Source organism: Boleophthalmus pectinirostris, unplaced genomic scaffold (assembly GCF_026225935.1).
Source record: "Boleophthalmus pectinirostris isolate CB_2022bp ecotype Guang Dong unplaced genomic scaffold, ASM2622593v1 HiC_scaffold_11, whole genome shotgun sequence".
Lineage (NCBI taxonomy): Eukaryota > Metazoa > Chordata > Actinopteri > Gobiiformes > Gobiidae > Boleophthalmus > Boleophthalmus pectinirostris.
The window spans coordinates 11,257,632-11,277,381 of record NW_026570994.1 but is presented as its reverse complement, the minus strand read 5'-3'; the positions used below and the strand labels follow the sequence as shown (position 1 = coordinate 11,277,381).

The following is a 19,750-nucleotide window of genomic DNA, read 5'->3' as shown; positions in this document are numbered from 1 at the left end:
ATGTACATCGCCTTCAGTGGAGAAGGTCAGAGCATCCATGCTAATAACTTCTCACAGCCAATATGTATGAGATTCTTCAGGAGATTATTGCAGATTAGTGTCATTAACATTTCAACAGCAATGCTGAAAAGTCTATCCTCAATAAGTTTGAAGCTTGTGCCAACCAAAAATACATTCTAATTACAAACACAACTTTCTTATTATATAACAGATAAAGAGATATTAAATAAGGAAGGAACTGACTGCAATATGAGACATTTGCTTAGCACTCAAATTTTAACTTGCCAACATCTATGGGAACTTGGGTGCAGTCTTTCACCCTCATGTTTTGTTTTATAAAGTCGCTGAATGGCTCAGATTTGTACCTGAGATTGTCTTCAGTTGAGAGCAGCTCAGTGAGTCCTGTAGCCCTTTAGGATGAACAATGATCTGTGGATAGTGGAGAGACAAAGGACAATCAGACTGGATTTTATGGATTAAAAACATCAAGGACATTTTTAGCTGTGAAGTTTGGCAAATACATAATATGAAGATCAGAGTGGTGCAGATATGGGGCTTCCTCATGACAGTTCTTGGGTGGATTTTTGTGGCCTGCACCATGGCGATGGAGGGCTGGAAAATCACTTCTATTGGAGGCATGGCTGGATCATCCATTATCAAAGTGGCTTGGTACTGGTCTAGTCTGTGGAGGTCTTGTTTTACAGACTCCACTGCTGTCAGCAACTGCTATGACTTCCCAGTGTTGTGGTCAGTGGAGGGTAAGTCCGTATATTGTCTTCATATAAAAAAAAACAAATGATTCCCACTTGCTTGTTTTATTTCTTTTCCAGGACACATCCAAATAGTGCGTGGGTTGCTAATGGCTGCCCTTTCTTTGGGCATGCTTGGCTTTGTGCTTAGTATGTTGGGAATGGAGTGCACATATCTTGGAGGCCAGGATCTTTCTAAATACAAGAAGGTCTACGCTGGAGGATGGTGTCATATTATAAGTGGTAAATTAATGTTTGTTTGTTTGTTTTTTTCATATTTATTTATCTATTTTTTTCTTGTCTGTAATATTTTGTTGTCAATTTTATGTTATTTGAAACCTTTTTGTTCTGTAAAGCACTATTGATACTTAGCAGTGACATACTGCAGTTTCCATGGTGACACTACACACACTGGCAAACACAGACAAAAACACTTTAAGATCGTCTGAAAACTCAAGAAAAAATACAAACAGGATTTAAGAAAAACATTTTCAGCAGCCTGTGATCAATATGAGAGTTCATGGTTCTTTTTAGGTGTTTGATTTTGAACAAAAACGGTCAGAGTGTGTGAGAGGCGTTTAAATCAGCTCTTTGCGGTCAGATTGTGTTAAGCTAAAGCTCAGATTAAAATCAAACTTGAGTAACAGAGCTTCTAATAGAGTAGTGCATTCAGTTAGGGGGTGGTAAGTAATTAACACCCCCAGGAAATGTTAATTAATTACCTTCCTTAAAATTGTGCCTATATTTTTGTGTTGCCTTCATTCATTCAAATCACATGCATGTTCTGAAATCTGGAGGTAATATTTTATCTTTAGGTGTGCTGTCTACAAGTGGATACGCTGTTTATGCTCAATATGTCTCCGTGGAATACTTTAACCCTGACTTCCAAGACCTCAAGTAAGTACAAATACATATTAAAAGTCCTATATTAGACAAAATAGACTCTTTAAACCACATTATAATGTTGTTACCTCAATAAAAAAAAACATACCCGGAGTTGTGTTTTCAGTAGAGATGATCAATTCCAGGGCTGAAATTATCCAAATGATTCTAGTTAAGGTGTATGGAGTTTAAAAACACTTCCTGTGTATGACATGACAGTGTTTTCATTTTGAAGGAAGAATACAGCCAAAAAATGTAGAGTTTGTGTGATAAACATGTGTGAATGGAACAAAAATTCCAGGTATGTTTTTGATGAGGAAACAACATTATAACATAGATCTGAAAATAGTGTAATGTGGGACCTTTAATCTGTTTTTGTGTCACTGAGGTGATTTTCAATTCATGTTCCACATCTTGAAACGCAGATATGACCTTGGTACGCCACTGTTCTTGGGCTGGGTTGGTTCTGCCTTCCATATGGCCGGTGGTTTCTTCTACCTGTGGTCTGTGTGCAAGCCCCTGTGTGGAGGAGGAGAGCCAGTGTGAGTGTACAAAACATATCATTATTATTTCAAGAAGTTAGAGGGGCCATCGGTAAATAAAGAGCTCCACTTCCGCAATAAATAGCACGAAAGTTAAGGCGACATGTTTCCTATTAAATACCACATGTGTGTACACTTCGACTCAGTAAGCAAACATGGCCTAAAGCTATAGAAGGGAAGAATAAGGGAGTATTTAAAAGGATTTCCTGTTTGCTGTAGATCTATACAGCTTTATTTAATTACGGTATTACTTTAAGAGCTTTCCCAGATGATAAAACATGTGGATCATATTTGACTATAAACCTGCCCATAAACTATACATAAGATTTGCATATTCACGTTGGTTGTAAGAGGAATTCGATGAGTCACCTTACATAAATTTCAAACATGTACTGACTTGAAAGTAATATTTGTATATTGTACGGCTTTATTGGTTTAAGAAATAGCAGTGCACTTAGAACTAGGCCTGTTGCGATAATTACAATGTTGAGTTCAATATATGTCAGAAGGAACAATATTATTTTAGGGTCAGTATTTATCGTAGTACTTCTACCTATTGTTTGAATATTTGAGGACCAAATCACAAAATGTGAACATGTATTTTTTTTTCCAGGGTGGTAGCTGTCAGAGGTTTACCAGACGTGGAGAAAAACACCACAACCAACTTAAACAAGTCTACCACAGTGTTATCCACCCAGTCGGACCTCACCTCCCAGTCCAAACTTTCCTCCATTTCTGAGCTTTCATCCAAACAGTCAGATGTATCGGAAATCTCCTCCAGGTCGGCTCGCACCTCCAAAACAGGACGGACATCCAGAACATCCAGGACTCCCAGAAGCCCCAGGGCAGCAGGCTCCCGGGCTTCCACCTCCAGATTAGGCTCAGAGTCAGGGAGGTCTTCCAGGTCCAGTTTATCCACCATCTCAGGGTCTAGCAGGAGCAGTAGGAGCAGTAGGAGCAGTAGGAGCAGTGGGAGCAGTGGGAGCAGTGGGAGCAGTGGGAGCAGCCGGACAGTGTCTACAATATCGGGAATTTCCAAGAGTGAATCAGCGCAGTTTGTAAAGAATTCCTACATATAAATTTTTTTTTTTTTTTTTTTAAAGACTTAAGATCACTGGTTTAATACATGAAGGCCTGACATGTGAACTATATTGTAGCATTTTGTAAAATATTGTTGCATAATAAAAAATGTACTTAAATTTTGGTTGATTATTTTAAATCAATACATTTGGAGGCTGGAATTATAGTTCAATCAAGCAATGAAGAACAGACTGTACACACAAACAGTATAAGTATGCTCATTCATGTTACTGTAATAACTCATCTCTGATTTGAACTACAAAGAGAAAAGAACAAACAAATTTGTATGTAGAGAGATTCACCGATCCAGTTTTTTGAATCCGATACTGATTTTGACCAATATTAACTATTTCCTTTAAACAATATCTTGAATTTAAATTGGTATCAATAAATTATCTCTCACTCTCGCTCTAAAATAAGACAAAAGTGATCCAGATGTGCTATGTAACTGTTATTTATCTCTTTGTGTAACGTTGCGTAAATAAAAGTTCAAAAGTTCATCATTATGGGGCTGACTACAATCAGAAAATAGCCTTATTACATCAGTTTATACGTCCAACCAGGATACTGAATAAACCAATATTTGGTAGCAGATATCTGACCAAGGAAAATTTTCTGTATCTGCACCAATATCAAACACCAGTATCAGATCGGTGCATCCCTAATTAATATGTTATGATAATGTTAGAAACAACATGTGTTTTGCATGTGTGCGCTCTCAGGCAGACACCTCCCCATTTGTAAATTCACTCACTACTTTGTCTTGTTTTCCTTACGTAATGTACTGTCCCTCAGTCAGGCCTGAGCAGTGTTGTTTACACCTCAAACAATTTCCAGATTCTCCTGCCACACAGATGGAAGAGACTGTTGAAATACATTGACAGTAAAATGTTTTTATGAGGGAAGTAACAAAATACATGTTTGTGATGTATTGTGGAAATTGAAGTAAAAAATCAGCAACTTCAAATGTTCTGTTCCACCTTGTGATGTTATGAAACTGTAGTTTTCAAATTAACAGTTACCTTTTACCTTTAGTTCAATAGAGATAAGCAGTTCCATAAAATTACCCAAATAATTTTAGTGAAGGTGTATGAAGTTTAAAAGCACAGTGGAGCACCTGCTGTATTACCACATTACATCACAAGGTGGAAAGTGTTTTCTGTTTGAGAGAAGAACTCAGCCTAAATATGCAGGATTTGTGTGGTAAACATGTGTGAGTAAAACAACTCCAGGTATGTTTGTAATGAGGAAACATTGTAACACAGAGCAGAAACATTGCATAATATGTGCCCTTTAACATATATGTAGTTACATACAGTATGAAATGAAGTGTTTTTTAGGAAATAACAGTTTTGATGATGCTTTTAATAAAAACAGTGAACTGGTAATGTACTGTTTGCAAAAGTAATGGTACTAGTAGTTATCATGTGTAACAGTGCCAGTTACCAACAAAGCGGAAAAACCTTCAAATAAAAACAAAATAAATTATAGTTTTAAGTATAAAGCCATTTTAAACATATGACATCATCTTTCTGAGCATTTCTGAGTCCAGCCCTGGGAACAAAAAGGTGCTTATGGAGCAAAACAATCTAACAGATAAGAACTGGCCAAACAGCTACAGCCCTTTGTCGTGAATACATCAGTGAAACCACTAACAGTCTGTCAAAGTTAGTGTCTTTTCTTTGGGGGAAATCTACTCACCATGAAGTATCGGACAGTGGTTATGTATGTAGAGATTGGCTGTTTTGTGAGCTGTTTATGTGGATGGATACTGGTCTGCTCCACTCTCCCCACAGAATACTGGACTTTCTCTGAAGTAGGTAGCATTGTCTTGACCACAGCCAACTATTACTCTAACTTGTGGAGGGATTGTGTATCTGACACTACTGGGGTCTCAGACTGCAAGGAATACCCCTCCATGTTGGCTCTGCCTGGTAAGACTTAAACATATATAAGAAAATATAACATCACAAATTTAAATTACTGTAATTATTTATGTAATGTATTTTTTCCTAGTGTTCTTACATGCATGCAGAGCTCTGGCTGTGTGTGCAGTAATCACAGGCTTCTTTGGTGGAGTCCTCACTCTCATTGGGATGAAATGCACGAAAATAGGAGGATCAGAGATTGTTAATGCAAGAGTCACCTTTGCTGGAGCACTCACCTACTTAGCTTCAGGTAGAAATAATAATAATAATGAATTAAGTAAGTAAGTAATGTAACAGTTAATGACAAGTATAATAAAAGTGTGTTTTCTTGTAGGATTCTGTGGAATGATAACCTATTCCTGGTGGGCCCATAAAGTTATTAGTGAGTTTGTGGATCCAAATTTCAGGGCTCAAAAGTAAGTGAAAGTTTAAAGGTCTAACTGCGTAACATTTCAAGTGGTTGGTCTGTCAGCTGCTTGTCTCCATGGAATTGTTATTGCTTTCTCTAGAATGTTCCAGTACAGTATAGATCTATGACAAGGGTGACAAGCAGGTTACAGTTTTGAGCAATAGAAACACCTGTAATGATAGATATGTTAATGTCATACCATGGAACATTCCAGATAAAGCAATAACATCTCCATGGAGGCAAGTAGGTAGCAGAGTCTCTACCAGAAAAGTGGCACAGTGGGCCTTTAAGTGTGTTTTACAGAAAATAAGAAATACTGTTATATATTTATATACTTCTAGATTTGAGCTTGGTGCTGCTGTTTTTGTTGGATGGGGAGGCTCAATTCTGCTCATTTGTGGGGGAATTGTACAAGGATACTTCTCAGGGAAAGAAAGCGTGCCATCAAGGTAAAATGTCAAACATTTGATACTGAAACAATACAGATCCTAAATATTTTGCATAATTATCAGTTCCACAGACAGACGCAGAGTGTATGGGACTTATGTGACCAGCCGCAGCAGGCGCACCTACATGGCTCCTGCCTCCAGAGTAACCCTGGTCCCACCTCTGTTCTACGAAGGGAGAAAGAGCAGAACAAGAGGGACAAGATCTGCAAAAACCATCAACACATACAACCGAGACACTTTTGTTTAAGGGTATTGTTAAAAAAAATACATACAATACTTACACAGATAAATATAATACACACACACATGCATTCACATTTTGACAAGAACTCTTTTGAGAATACATTGTAATGAAAAACTTTTATTGTTCTGTATAAATACTTTCTATACATTTTTTTGTTAAAAACTTACAAAATATATTGTACAAAACACTGGTAACATAGTAATAAATGCGTCTTTACTAAAAAACAACTCATCTGTGACCTTTGAATTTACGTTAATAATAAAACAGTTCATAGGCGTACAACATTGGCACAAGGTATTCCTACATTAGAATAGTGCAATCTAGTCAAACAAAGGTATGTTATTTCCTTATTTCATAAAGATATTTTTAACAGTGTAATTCCCTTGAAATTGAAATATTGTCTCCAGTATATTGCTATTTGGTGTGTGTAGAGGAGTTGTAGCGGTGCTGGCTGAGGTTCATGGTTTTGCCAGTGTTGTGCAAGTTCACACTTTTCATGAACTAGTTCAAAGTTCAGTTCACACTTGTTCAAAGTGAATAGTTCACGTTCATAGTTCACAATTTAAATTTTGAACTAGTTCAAAGTTCAGTTCATTTTATATTTAGATGAGATCTGTAAATGAAAGGCTGCATTTATTTTTCAAACTGACTTCTAGTTTACAACAACTTTACAAGATACACTGTTGGACAAGTGACTTTAAAACTGTAATGTGTTATTTATGACTTGTTACTGTCATTTCAAAGTCATTTGTTACATTACAATATTACTGTATTTAAAATGTAAAACATTACACGACTATTGCAGCACTTTTAATTTACTCTCACCAAAAGAACTGTTAAGATGCTGAACCTTTGCGCCGTATATGGACTGAACCAGGACTGAACCAGACTAAACCAGGACTAAACCAGGTCTAAACTAGGACTAAACCAGGTCTAAACCAGGACTAAACCAGAACTGAACCAGGTCTAAACCAGGACTGAACCAGGACTGAACCAGAACTGAACCAGGTCCAAACCAGGACTAAACCAGGTCTAAACCAGGACTAAACCAGGTCTATACCAGAACTGAACCAGGACTAAACCAGAACTGAACCAGGTCTAAACCAGGACAAAACCAGGTCTAAACCAGGACTGAACCAGGACTAAACCAGGACTGAACCAGGACTGAACCAGGACTAAACCAGGACTAAACCAGGACTAAACCAAGACTAAACCAGGACCAAACCAGGACTAATCCTGGACTAGAACTTGGAATCTAGGACCGCCCCTGAGAGAACCCCGAGTGCGATCGGGCGTCAGCTGCGTTTATCTCGGTGGAGCGCGGACTTCTGCGTCTGTCCTTTCGCTCAGGATCACGGTCTACGCGGGCGCACCTCCGGCGTTTCACCGCTGCTGATATCGCGGTGATTTTAGCAAATTTGTATGAAGAAAAACGAAAAACCCACCGTTTCAATCCAGGTTAGAAAAGCATTGTGACGCGCGTTACTGACATATGTACCAAGTAAAATAATACGCGCGCGGAGCAGCACGTCCTGTGCGTGTAGATTTCAGAAAATAGGATCCATCCTATTTTTTGACGCTCTACACGAGCGTCCCCGTCAAAATACACAGAGAGCATGTATTTATTGTTGTATTTGTGCATTTACCATCAGCACATTGTGCTCCCTGGGCAGTTGTGTATCATGTGAAAGAGCCCAGATCCACATAGACTGTTAATTAGTGCCTTGCGTTTGCCGTGGTCAGCCTGTACAGAACGCAGCTAAACGCGCCCAGTCAAGTTTGATTGACTTCCCATTGAGAGACACAAGAGCCCGTACGTTCCGCTAAAGCTGCCGGTGGAGTCGCCTTCGCGTTGACACGCGGCTGTGGTTTCGCGAGGTGAAGTGCGAGCAGATCTTCACTCGTCAAATTCCGACGTTTAACTGAACCCCAACAGTGACGTACGTCGTTCATCACACATAATTTGAACAAATTCACGTTCAAGTTATTTATTTACAAAAGTGTTGCGTTCAGTTCAAAGTTCACTGAACTCGTTCATGCACAACACTGGGTTTTGCATATGGCCTTCGTAATATTTTCTATTTAATTATTGCTAAAGTCATCATCACTGGCATCACTAATGGAGTAAATGCTGCTCTTCAAAGTGCTTCCTGTACTGGCTTCAGTCAAACCTTTAAAACAAAAGTCAAAGTTAAAATGACACTTAATTATACTGAAACATATTTGTGGTATATATCAAGCCCTAAGACTACTGACTTGACTTGGGTCCCTTTCCGGTGGACGTACCCCACACACTGGTGCTGGCTGAGTCCAGGCTCTTCCTCAGTGGTACAGAGCCATGGACAGGTTTAGACACTCTCTCCTCTAAAGACGAGACCCACTCATTGCTCTCTTCTAGATCTGTGCACTGCCACAAACAAGCAGGACATTAGCATTTTCAATATTTATTTAAACTATGCACAATTTTATCATTATATTTAATTTTGAACTCAATTAATTTACTTAATCATAAAAGGTCTTACTGAGAGTTCTTGGACTTCATCTTTCCTCTCAGGAAAAATGCTAATGCCCCCTGCTGGTTTCTTGCCCAGCCTGTCTGTAAACTGCTTTTCAATTTTTTTGCCCATTTCACTGATTTTGTTCTCTGAAAAAAAAGAAAAAAACAAAAGATTAAACCATACAATTGTTGTTAATTAATTTACAGAATACAATTGTTTGTATTACCTTTCCCAAAGCTCTTCCTCTCCACATTCCCATTCTGGTCTTTGAAGCTCTGAAGCCCTTTAGGATCGATCTCCTGGAGCTCGCTAACTTCGGACCACGTTTCCTCATCTTCACTGTCTATCTTCATCACCGTTGTCTTGGTAACTTCTGTGGTCAGCCCTCTAGTAGGCAGGCTGCTGACTGAGGTGACTGAGGCCTGTTTGGTTAGAACTGGAGTGGTTCTGTTCTGGACCACACTGGATTTTTTCCTCTGGTCCAATTGAAGCTCTTCCTCGGCATCTGTCTCTTCTTCTTCAGATTCTTCGTCTGAGCTGAAAGGAGAGGTCCTTGAGAGTTACACAAAGATTGTTCAAAATAATTAAGGACTTTAAGCCAATGTATGCTACCTTGTCAGAAATGCTATAAAATAAATGATGAAGTAAAAATGTATAGCACTATCAACATAATCAACTCAAAATCAAAACCTGTTGACCAAACAATAATTTAGTGAATAGGTCTATGTAGGTCTTTACATGGAAGGGTATCTTCTCAACGGGGTCTTGTCCTTGGGGGTGGAGGTTTTTGGTAGTGACACAGACTTAGATCTCGGGGCGGGCTGTGGGGTTTTGGATAGCCTCTCTGAAGAAACAGACATCACATTTGTTGCTTTGGAAGGCAGGCTATTGGAACGAGGATAGATCTGTAACACTACACAAACACATGCTCATTAAATACACTGAGAATGACAAAGCATGGTCCACATACCAGATTGTGAAAGCATGAGTGATTTCTAATACCTTGCATTGGCTGTTTGTTTCTGTGATCGTGGCTCTTCTTTGGGCATCCCAGTTTGTTGTCTACAGTATCGCTAATTTCCTGCCAATAAGACCAGTAATCAGGCTGCTCTTTCAATTTCCTCTCTCGCTCCGCATGCACCTTGACAAGAATAGACTCCATCTCTTTGGTCTTCAGTCCAGTACGATTCTGAGAAGAGAAACAGATGAAATATTAAATCTAAAACTCAAACAAATGTATTCTATTTCCAATAACTATGAAGCTTAACAATGGGTAAATCAAAGTTTACTAAAATATTTTTAAAGCCAAAACTGACTTTTCAAATAATAGCATAACATTAATTTTCTAAATGCTTGCTTCTGTATTGCTATGTGTCCTCCAGCAGATGGCATCATATGCACTTGGTGTATAGGGCTCAACAGTGACCGTTCATTCCAGTTTCGGAGGTAGGTTATCCATTCATTTTTCCCATAGACTTTATGAAAAATTCAAATATTAAGAGTACAAAGACATTGCAGAGGCTAAGCAGCTACGTGATAGCTAATATCCGTAATGTTGTTGTTTTAAGTCTCAAAATGCCTTTTAAAAATGCTAAATTATGCAAAATGTTTTAATAACTTTGAGGTTTATAAAGTTTCAGAAACAGATTAAAAATTAAAAAAAAAATTCCCAGAAAATCTATGATCTATGAAAAATTTGAAAAGTTTAGTTTCAGAACTGCCAGAACAGTATGTTTAAATGTATAATTGATAATATTGGCTAATGAAAATGTGTATTAGTATGACTGTACTCACAGGTTTGACTCCATAGCTCTCGAGCTTTGTAATGACAGATTTCTCCAGCTCTGGCCTCATCTCTCTCCTGAGGTTGGGGTTTCTTCTTAGAGCACTGATGGCGGTCCGCTTTTTCTTCTCTGGTGCTGGCTCTGGTTTTCTCTCCACTGGCTTTGCTTCAGACACACTGCTGGACTCTGGAAAGTAGCAGGACACTGTTAGTGTGTGTTTACAATGTCGTACTGAAATATAAAGCAGCGTGATACAAGCGCTGCATGCCAAGATAAATGAAGAGATTTAAGGTTGAGTGGGGAAGCCAGACGAGAATGCCTCCATGCAAGTGTGCGCCATCAAGGCACAAAGATGTCACTCTAAATAATGACTCTGAACTCTGAACTATTGGCACTGCTGTAAGAGATTATTATCCAGTTTAAAGGGCCCATATTACACTACTTTCTGATCAGTCTTATATTGTTGTTTCCTCATTGCAAACTGCCTGAAGTTATGTTTTGTTTCATTCACACATGGGACAGTGTTCCACTGTATTTTTAAACTTCATACATCTTCACTAGCATCATCTGGAATTGCCAATCTCTACTGAATTAAAGGCAAAAGGTAGCTGTTAACTTGAGAAGTAATACTTCATGACATCACAAGGTGCAGATGGATGGATGGATGGATAAGGGGTTAGTGAAACGTGTGAATAAAACAAAACTAAACTCCAGGTATTTTTCTGAGGAGGTAACAGCATTATAATATGGTTTAATGCTCACAAGGATCTTTAAGAGGGATGAGGTCATCTTAATGCCTTTGCGATCAACATACTAAAGTGATTTAAGATGGTTTAAGACTAAACTCCTGATGAAATGACCTTTAAGGACAGACTGATACATTCATGCAGACAGCATGCACTCAGGCGGCTCTGCTGCATCTATTTTACCTCTGTCCTCTTCTGACAGCTCCTGTATAGGATCCAGCATAAGAGCAGAGGGGGGCTCCTCTTTATGGACAGCACAGGTCAGAGGTCATTATATATGTCAGATAAATGAAGCGAGACAGTAAGCATGCTAGACCTGATATGATTTTTCTTTATAAACATAATGCTATGACTGTGCATTTTCAAAAAGGAAAATAAGCTCTGTCTTTGTAAAGAATATTACTTACCAAGAACAACTCTCTTTTGTTTAAGCTCTGGTGCTGCAGATGTGTGTAGAACTGATGAAAAGAATAAATATGTTTTATATTTTTATTTTAAATTTGAAAATAAACAAAAAGTAAACTTCTTTAAATTTACCTTGTGTTTCAACAACTTTGGCTGGTGGGCTAGACGCCATCTTCTTTATCTGTAAAACAAACCAAATACTCAGCAAAATTTCTTATAAATTGAGCTTACAGCGTCACCTCTTTTGAATGTACAGTATGGTGTCTTTAAACATTGTATGCAGCTAATAAAGGAAATCCTGAACAAGGCCTGACCCTGTGGTGTGTTTCCTGTCGGCGTAAATGGCTGTGTGATACTGTGAATGAGGACTGACCTGCTCCTTCTGGTTCTTGATGATTTGTTCCTTCTCCAGCAGTTTTCGGCCCCACTCCTGCTTGAGCTTCTGGCTGTGCTCCTGTTGCTCTGACACCACAATCTGCATTCTGTTGAGCTCGTTCAGTAACTAACCCACAGAGAAAGACAGATTATTCTGTTATGATATATAAGAAAATTATAAATAAAAGTCAAAGATGAGCAAAAACATACCTGATTTTTCTCTGCTTCATGCTGATCCTTCATATCCTGCCATCTAGATTCAAACTTTTTGTCCTAAAACACAACATTTTTAGGGTATTTGAGGGTCTTATCTAATTTACTTTTATTTACATTTTGTGCAAGTAATTTTTAGTTAGAGTCACCTGCTTCTTGAGTTGCTGTTCAAGTTTATGTATCGCTTGTTTCTGCATTTCCTTATAGTTGTCCAAGTCTTTTTCTGGTTCCATTTGCACAGGACTGGACTTTCCTGGTTTTGTTGATAGCTGCTGATTTGCTTCCTAATAATTGTTATTAGATAGATTAATGCCTTACTATATAACATTACACATGGAGGGTAAAGGTTACATCAAACTGTGCGTACATTAAGAGCTTGAATATTCCGAGTGTACAGAAATTCCATCTCCCGCCGTATACCGTCTCTACAACCCTCAATCTTTTTGTCCATTCGAGCCATCTCCTCTGCCTTAAAACGATCCAGCTCCCTTGTTAGGTCTCTGTGCAAAGACTCCTGCTCTTTTTCCTGAACCAAAAAGGTAACATGATTTAACATATAAGCTTTACCTATTTATATATACATGAATTGGAATTAACTTGTACCTGGGCTATTTTGGCTTGTAGGGTCAATTGCTGCTGAACAATCTCCTCCTTTAAAGCAGTAATCTCTGATTTGAGGCTGTCGATCTCTGACTTCCTTTCACCATCTGACAGCAATTCTGAGAAATACAAGTACCGGTATTACAATTAATTAACAACAGACAGATGAAAATTTAATGAAGCATTTTATTTAACTTACTGGCATCATACTCCTCTGGATGGCGTCTCTGCATATGATTTTGGAGAAAAGTAGCATTTAGAAAGGATTTTTCACAATGCAGACACTAGAAAAACAAACAGAAAAAACAAAAACAAAGAATAAGTCTGTTAATATTACACTGTTAAAAGCACAAAAAGCCTTAGTTAAGTGGTGTCTCCATAAACATAAAATCAACAATGATCTACTTTATAGAAGCTGGTAATCAGAAAGCAAATCTAATTCTGAATGAGTCTTCAAACATAGAGGGTTATGGATTTGAAAGCATGGCATCATATCCAAACTCTAGACAGCACAAGTAATGCTGCTCTACTCCCTTAGGCAGGAGACGCTACACTCACACGCTCTCCCCGCCATAAACACACACACACATCACACGCTACATTTAACTCTACAGCTCAAACGCTGTGACTTCATTCAATGTTAATCGGGCTGATAGTGATATCTTGTCGCACCATATGCCAAGGATTTAAGTATAAACAACAGTTTCAAATTGAGAAGCCTGATGCTAAATCAAATAAAATATACTAAGGCCTCTTGGAGGTGAAAGTAGAGCTAATATATTTACTCAGGGCAAACAGCACAGGTCTTAAGAGGACACATGGCTTCTCTATCAATTATTGAGCCACTTGTGTTAGCCGAGCTGCTAGCACACACCTAGCAACCACATGCTGTCAAGACACACTACATAAGTTGCCCTGGTAACTGCTTGGCTAGGTTAGATGTCAAAGTCTACATCAAGATGACAGCAGGGGTTATTAAAGAAATTAGATTTTTTTTTTAAACTAAACAATAATCACATACAAAAACAATAAGATGCCACTCCAGTTGGAGTTTTGTCATGTTTTTATAAGTGGATTTTACAAATAATTGTAACCTAATGACACCATCTGCTCTGCCCCTTTTAATCCTTAACCTCAAGTTCAAAGCTTATTAAAGCCATGCCAACAACATAACATGAATGTGTACAGTTTACTGTGATGTTTCTCATAGATATTACACATGGAAATTTTCATAAAATAAAACTAAAATAAAACCTGTAATAATAACACAAACAAATATATTTGCTCTGAATTCAAAAAGGATACATTTTGCTTTGGAATAAGGTTGTGACATTTTAGTTCCAAGCTGCACAAAGCAAGCTATGAATATATCAATAGAACAATGACAGAGGCATGGGGGGAGGAGACAGGCGAAGGAGGGGGAGAGCTGTCACCGTGCTACACACATGTTAAATGTAAATGAATTCAGATGGCAATTGTATTAAATGAAATACCTTGTGGCTGTTGACGATGCTTGGTGCAAGTATCCTCTGCTGTGTGCGAATGACCTTCTTTCTCTGTTTTAGCTCTTCATTTAATGTCTTTATCTGTTCTTCTTTCTCCTTTTGCTGAGCCAGCAGCTGTAAACGGTCCTTACCAGCGACCTCAAGCCTTTCCTCCAATGCATGCATTTCCACTGTCAATAACTCCTGGCAGTGCAGCAGGTACTCAACGGTGAGCTGGGCCAGGCGAAAGAGCTTGATCAGAGCAGGGTCTACTGGACTCTGACATCGCGGACAGCGCTCATCATCCAAGCTGCAGTACGTCACCGCGTTGATGTAGTCCTGAAGGACCGCCACATCCATCTGACTGACCACCGCATCAATGTCCACAGCATTTATTCGTCTCCAGTCCACGCTCTCCCTCCGCGGCTGAAACCTAAAGAGGGGAGCCGTGGAAATGCCACTGGAAGGAGTCATACCTGGTGCACAATGACCATTCACAGACTGCTGGCTGAACGGAGAATTAAGAAGGGAAGGAATCCCAGCTGAAGAATGGGCCCCCTGGTTGTCACGGTTGTAAGGGTAATAGAAGCCACCTTGAAATGGCTGAAATGAAATGAGAAAGAGAAAATGCTAATTACACCTCCAACCTCATCATGCAGCCTTGAACAGCAAATACAAAGGAGAAGCAGAGCTAGATTCCACCACTGCAGTCGCTATCTACCTAACACGCAGGTGCCCATACACAGCCGCGTTTTCCTTACCATCGTCGGCTGATGTTTTACGCCTCTACCGACCACAGGACACGGAGCAGCCGTCGTCTCTCTCCGGTTCCGCCCCCTTGCCGCTCACAACGCCGCCGTTACTATGGAGACACACTCGAGCGTCCCTGGGGAGAAAATGTTACCAAAACATGGGTAGCATTAGGACATGTTTCCCCCACTGTACCTGAAATACAGAGTCCATGAGGGATTTGGGAATACCTTTAAGTCAGCGATTAAAGCACACAAACGCATTATTAGTTTTGACAGGGAAAAAAACTATAAAATTGCTGCGTTGTTAGCTACAAACAAAGGTTCAACTACCTAGTTACGTTGTTAACTTTTAAAACTAGCCTATTTTACGTGAATCTTAGGGAATCAAATTACCGAAAACAATCGTTGAGGGAGACTTTTTTTAATGATTCTTCTTGACCTTAACAAAGCCAACCAAACGTGCATGAACATGTCCAGGCCCATTTCATCCCTCTTAAATTACAAAGTAAGCACATTTTTTTCATTTCGCGTTAACAAAAATAATCCAAAGTTAGCGTCCTACCTTTTGTGACCTCTATTTCCACATAACGCATAATAATACACATTAAAGCCGCGCGCGGCGATGGTGGCCCTCGCCCCGGCGCGGGCCAATAATAATAAACAAACAAACGTAAGAAACCGACGAAAAACAATACCCCTCGCCCCTAACTTTGTTAGTGGCGAGGGCCAATCATGGAAAATCTTTGTTAAACCACTTCTTGTGCAAAGTTCATATGAAACACAAACATTTTAATCCTCAAAACAGCGAAAATGTCAAACGAGTTTCCTTCCACTAAACAAACAACGAAACTGTAGCTGTAACAAAATCATTTAGTAAAATAAACCAAAAATACTCTTGGTGATATATCGATAGAGCAGCCCACAATATCGATACTGTGTCATCACATTAAACGATACGATATATCGATATTTCAATATTTTTGCACACCCCTCTACTCTTTATCACACGAAAACCACAGTTCTTTAGTTTAAGGTCATGGTTTAAGGTCGAGTATATTTCCTCTGTTATTTCTGGCCATTTTTGTTTTATAATTGAGTTGTTTTGTAAGTGTTGCTGTACTTACTGTTACGCAGATAAAAAGTGCGACCTACTCTGTGAAATCTACTCTGTAAAGTCTCCTCTGTGAAGTCTACTGTTTGAAATCTTTGTACGATTTGCTCTGTGTCAAGCTCAGCTAAATGTGCCTTTTCCGTTAAGCGATATGTGATTTTTGATTTGTGATTTGCGATTTGCCTACTCTTATAATCTCCCCGAGGCCAAACAAAGCTTTGAGTTAAAGCCCACAAAGCTTTGAAGTTTAGCTTTGAGTTCCGGAGTTTCCATGGTAACAAGGCTTTATGGAACTTTACATGTATGATGTCATCGGCGCCGTGAACCTGATGGAACTGGGAGGTTTTCAGGTTCTAGAATGTGATGATGTCATACTCCCAGACGGGGCAAGAGCCACGTTTCCCTGTTGACTGAGGCTGAGTGTTGTTAAGAAGTCACTGATATGAGACAAACCTCGATACAGTGCGCTTTCGATTCGATACGGTTCAGTAAAAAATAAAGGCTAAATCATGGAAAATCTTTGTTAAACCACTTCTTGTGCAAAGTTCATATGAAACACAAACATTTTAATCCTCAAAATAGCGAAAATGTCAAATGAGTTTCCTTCCACTAAACAAACAACGAAACTGTAGCTGTAACAAAATCATTTAGTAAAATAAACCAAAAATACTCTTGGTGATATATCGATAGAGCAGCCCACAATATCGATACTGTGTCATCACATTAAACGATACAATATATCGATATTTCAATATTTTTGCACACCCCTCTACTCTTTATCACACGAAGACCACAGTTCTTTAGTTTAAGGTCATGGTTTAAGGTCGAGTATATTTCCTCTGTTATTTCTGGCCATTTTTGTTTTATAATTGAGTTGTTTTGTAAGTGTTGCTGTACTTACTGTTACGCAGATAAAAAGTGCGACCTACCCTGTGAAATCTACTCTGTAAAGTCTCCTCTGTGAAGTCTACTGTTTGAAATCTTTGTACGATTTGCTCTGTGTCAAGCTCAGCTAAATGTGCCTTTTCCGTTAAGCGATTTGTGATTTTTGATTTGTGATTTGCGATTTGCCTACTCTTATAATCTCCCCGAGGCCAAACAAAGCTTTGAGTTAAAGCCCACAAAGCTTTGAAGTTTAGCTTTGAGTTCCGGAGTTTCCATGGTAACAAGGCTTTATGGAACTTTACATGTATGATGTCATCGGCGCCGTGAACCTGATGGAACTGGGAGGTTTTCAGGTTCTAGAATGTGATGATGTCATACTCCCAGACGGGGCAAGAGCCACGTTTCCCTGTTGACTGAGGCCGAGTGTTGTTAAGAAGTCACTGATATGAGACAAACCTCGATACAGTGCGCTTTCGATTCGATACGGTTCAGTAAAGTCGTCGATGTTTAGGCCCTCAAAATCGCGATCGTTTGCAAGGAAAAATAATAATAAAAGAGCGGAAGAAACCGAGCGAAAACAATACCCCTCGCCCCTAACTTTGTTAGTGGCGAGGGGTACATAAGAATCCAAAGAAACTACACTAAAAATGAGTTTGCAATAAAAATCACAAATGTTACATTATAAACGCATTATATTGGTTTGAAAGTTGCTATAAAACTTACCTGAAAGGATGTGTTCATGGTTTTAAAAAGTTTCTAAAAACAGGACCCCGGGCGGTTTGAGGGTGACGTCGCAGGTCTCCACATTCCTAAATCCGAGCTCAAAAGAAACACGTCAATACCACGTGATCGGAACATACACTTCCGGTAAATGATTTCAAATTAAAATAGTCCCCAGGAAATAAACGTTAGTATTTAAAAAAAAACTTCACAAATTGAGCTAGTTCATATCACGTGTGTCAATTTTTAATCCTGTGTATTATGTAAAATACAAAAAATTGGTAAAACGAACACGTTTGTAATATTTAATCTCGTTGGGCTTTTATTTTCTGACAAAACCATTTCTAGATCCGGCGTTATTGTCGAGCGCTTGGTGTCAGGTTGCAGGATAAAGGGGGAAGGGAGAAGATTGTGGGGCTTTGAAAAGGGGGTGTCTAAAACAGCGGGTAGGCAGTTCTTGTAAGCCGCATAAAGAAGCCATGCAAACAAGATCAACTTATTTTGTTGGAGATTGTTGTTGAATCGTGAATGTAGAATGCCTTTTCATAATCTTTTAGACTATGGAATTGTTTTTAAATAACCTACATTCATGCAAGATCAAGCAGTGGTAAAATGTTATATATTGTATTCAGGCTGTAGTAGCATATTACTAAGACTCTGTTTGAAATACCTAGGGAACGAGAAAATTAGCTGTGATTTGAGTGAGCTTTAGAGTTTACACTAATTTTGGCCAGCAGATGTCAGCAGAGATCGTAGCTCGGCGCAGCTGTTCCCTCCCTTGCTTCACCTCCCTCGGATCTATAAAAAAAAAAAAAAAAAAAAAAAACACCCTCCTTTCTCTCTGTCCGGGAAAATGCTGCTTACCGCTGTTGTGATGGAGAGGAGCTGCAGGAGGCGGCAGAGTCCCTTTTTAAACGGATGCACAGCTCAGCAGGGGTGGATGCACCTCACTTACACACACCTACAAACATGTACAGAATTTGTACTCAAAAGTTAGACAAATAAATGTAACAAATAAATGTCATTCTGCTTGTTTCAATTGAGTTCTTTAAAAGCACAAAACTAAAAAAAGTGATTATTTTGAGATCATTAGAGTTGGTAGTGCAATAAAATAAAGTGAAGGGGGATGAGAGCCTGTTTTAACACCACACATGCTGTCAAGACAACAAGCTGCATGGGCACGTCCCAGCGTGTTGAACTCTGAGGCAAAGTCCCAGTGCTATAAGAGGCTGACTGTGTGCCATTTTCCCTGGTCAGTCCCCAGACACCCCAGTCGACGCTTGATAAATAGAGATTTTAATTCTTGTGGACAGGGCCTGTGACTGTCAGTGTAGCCCGGGGGCAGAATCTTCTCTCAGGCGGTGTCCGGTAAAGACACCCTGCTCCTATCAGCAGCATCACAATGAGGGGAACAAGTTCAGCTGTAGGACAACAGATTTAGGTATATAGACAATAGGGTTGTTAAAAGTATCACAAATCAGATACTAATTGACAATAAAACTAGTACTGAAACTAGATAACAAGTACTGATAATAAAAAAGTCACTCACAGGACAGAAACTAACAGAAATTAACTCTCTATAAATCCATAATTCTCTCTCCTCATTGCATAATTGTTAATATCACCACTTGACGAAATGCCAAAGAAGCCATCACAACTCATTTGTCTGTGCCATTTATCTGCCCTGGTTGAACTCATATTCACACTTTGCAGAGACATCACCCTGGAGTGTTCTACATATATGTGTATTGGTAGAATATTCACCAGTTACTATGGAGACACATTGCACACATTAGCAAATAGATGAATTTGAAAGTTTTTAAATTTTAAGATAGTAGTTGAAAACTCAAGATAAAATACAACATGGATTTAAACAACATATTTCCAGGAGTCT

At 39.0% G+C, this 19,750-nt stretch overlaps 3 protein-coding genes across 3 annotated transcripts; 2 read left to right on the top strand and 1 right to left on the bottom strand.

Annotated features, from left to right (window-relative positions):
- The first annotated feature begins 394 nt into the window (after nt 1-394).
- Nucleotides 395-3,262, top strand: cldn10e (claudin 10e). Its single transcript, XM_020917201.2, has 5 exons — nt 395-758; nt 831-992; nt 1,565-1,646; nt 2,057-2,173; nt 2,787-3,262. Exons 1-5 carry the CDS (start codon nt 527-529, stop codon nt 3,250-3,252), a joined length of 1,059 nt encoding a protein of 352 aa, XP_020772860.2. The 5' UTR covers nt 395-526; the 3' UTR covers nt 3,253-3,262.
- Nucleotides 3,263-4,888: 1,626 nt separating this feature from the next.
- On the top strand, nt 4,889-6,364 carry LOC110153302 (claudin-10-like). The gene is made up of 5 exons (XM_020917187.2): nt 4,889-5,187; nt 5,270-5,431; nt 5,516-5,597; nt 5,932-6,039; nt 6,103-6,364. The coding sequence occupies exons 1-5, from the start codon at nt 4,956-4,958 to the stop codon at nt 6,284-6,286; spliced, it is 768 nt and encodes a 255-aa protein (XP_020772846.1). The 5' UTR covers nt 4,889-4,955; the 3' UTR covers nt 6,287-6,364.
- Nucleotides 6,365-6,486: 122 nt separating this feature from the next.
- Nucleotides 6,487-16,581, bottom strand: dzip1 (DAZ interacting zinc finger protein 1). The gene is made up of 19 exons (XM_055165561.1): nt 16,293-16,581; nt 15,150-15,274; nt 14,398-14,991; nt 13,104-13,188; nt 12,908-13,023; nt 12,672-12,830; nt 12,454-12,588; nt 12,302-12,364; nt 12,090-12,218; nt 11,849-11,897; nt 11,719-11,769; nt 11,495-11,554; nt 10,576-10,751; nt 9,784-9,970; nt 9,520-9,694; nt 9,008-9,318; nt 8,806-8,927; nt 8,540-8,690; nt 6,487-8,454 (listed from the first exon to the last, which is right to left on the bottom strand). The coding sequence occupies exons 2-19, from the start codon at nt 15,150-15,152 to the stop codon at nt 8,366-8,368; spliced, it is 2,655 nt and encodes an 884-aa protein (XP_055021536.1). The 5' UTR covers nt 15,153-15,274; nt 16,293-16,581; the 3' UTR covers nt 6,487-8,365.
- Between the last annotated feature and the right edge of the window lie 3,169 nt (nt 16,582-19,750).

Bases quoted from the DNA above. Each gene is read 5' to 3' on its own strand.
- LOC110153302 (XM_020917187.2), top strand. From the start codon at position 4,956: ATGAAGTATCGGACAGTGGTTATGTATGTAGAGATTGGCTGTTTTGTG. The intron at 5,188-5,269 runs GTAAGACTTAAA...ATTTTTTCCTAG, and splicing joins CTCCATGTTGGCTCTGCCTG to TGTTCTTACATGCATGCAGA. The intron at 6,040-6,102 runs GTAAAATGTCAA...CATAATTATCAG, and splicing joins AAAGAAAGCGTGCCATCAAG to TTCCACAGACAGACGCAGAG.
- cldn10e (XM_020917201.2), top strand. From the start codon at position 527: ATGAAGATCAGAGTGGTGCAGATATGGGGCTTCCTCATGACAGTTCTT. The intron at 759-830 runs GTAAGTCCGTAT...TTTCTTTTCCAG, and splicing joins AGTGTTGTGGTCAGTGGAGG to GACACATCCAAATAGTGCGT. The intron at 993-1,564 runs GTAAATTAATGT...TTTTATCTTTAG, and splicing joins ATGGTGTCATATTATAAGTG to GTGTGCTGTCTACAAGTGGA.
- dzip1 (XM_055165561.1), bottom strand. The intron at 12,589-12,671 runs GTACGCACAGTT...AACAATTATTAG, and splicing joins GGAATATTCAAGCTCTTAAT to GAAGCAAATCAGCAGCTATC. The intron at 8,691-8,805 runs GTAAGACCTTTT...TGTTTGTGGCAG, and splicing joins ATGAAGTCCAAGAACTCTCA to TGCACAGATCTAGAAGAGAG.